The sequence below is a fragment of the Pygoscelis adeliae genome, unplaced genomic scaffold (genome assembly GCF_000699105.1).
Source record: "Pygoscelis adeliae isolate BGI_AS28 unplaced genomic scaffold, ASM69910v1 Scaffold286, whole genome shotgun sequence".
In the NCBI taxonomy this organism is placed as follows: domain Eukaryota; kingdom Metazoa; phylum Chordata; class Aves; order Sphenisciformes; family Spheniscidae; genus Pygoscelis; species Pygoscelis adeliae.
Genome location: NW_008825076.1, coordinates 7,979,969 through 7,980,920, shown reverse-complemented (window position 1 = coordinate 7,980,920; position 952 = coordinate 7,979,969). Strand labels below are relative to the sequence as shown.

The window sequence follows — 952 nt, the reverse complement described above, 5'->3', positions numbered from 1 at the left end:
CGCCTTCGCCCAAACAGGTCCGCAGCTGCATCGCTCTGCGGCCTTTGGAGAGACACTGAAACGCACTCAGGCGTTGAACAATAAACCCCACTTCAATTCGTTTGCATCCACACCGGAGAGTCCTTTTAAACCAAGCCCCGAGCAAATAAAGTTTTGGGCTTGATTTAAAAGGACTCTCCGTGCGCAGGGTTTATAGCCCCGGGGGTATTTCACCATCCTCCTCCGGCGGTGGTTTGCAAAGTCCTTTAAAAGCCACTTCAAGATCTCAGCCGCGTTATCATCTTTACTGCGGTGAACCGAATTATCTTATCTTTACCCCAAGAACAAAGTTAAACCAGGGAAGCAGCCCCCCTCCCCGCCGAGCTGCCTCCCCGGCTCGGCGTTTCCTCCCACGCCGGAGGTGCTCGGGAGCAGTTTCTTTCCAGGATTTTCTCTTTGTCTGGGAAAATCCGTTGCGTGGTGCGGGAAGGGATCGCCCCGGTCCTGCCGAGGGAAGTGATGGCGCAGAAATCTCTTCTGCGCTTTGAATTCGGTGGTTTGGGATCCGGAATAGTGGCCGCCGTCCTCTCTGCCGTTTATTTTTGCTCTTGAAAGTGTAAACCTTAGCGTAAACTATTCTTTTTTCATTTAATGAATTATTGCAACTTTTTTCTTTTTTTACTCTTTACATTTTGTTTTTACTTTCCATTTTGCCCTTTTTAATTTTTGTTCTTTTTCCTTTTTCTTTCCGTTGGACCATTATTAATACGATCGAAGATGAAAAAAAAAAAACCGAGCGTATTTTTCTTCGAAAGAAAATAACATTCCAGACGGATGAATTTATTTCAAAAAGAGAGAGAAAAGCCGCAGGAGGAAAAAGACCGACTCTCAGTCGGGGGGTCCCTCGCTTTTGCTCCGGGCTGCCCGTTTGCCGCGGAGCCGCGCTCGGGGCAGAGACGGACCGGGGACGGAG

The 952-nt window shown here is 48.7% G+C and overlaps 1 protein-coding gene across 1 annotated transcript in view; it reads left to right on the top strand.

The window, feature by feature from the left end:
• Positions 1-498: 498 nt before the first annotated feature.
• Positions 499-952, top strand: part of GATA5 (GATA binding protein 5) — a 9,892-nt gene continuing 9,438 nt past the window's right edge. The window contains exon 1 of the mRNA XM_009326883.1: positions 499-535. Within this exon, the coding sequence (XP_009325158.1) occupies positions 499-535 (37 nt within the window). The remainder of the gene's footprint in view (positions 536-952) is intronic.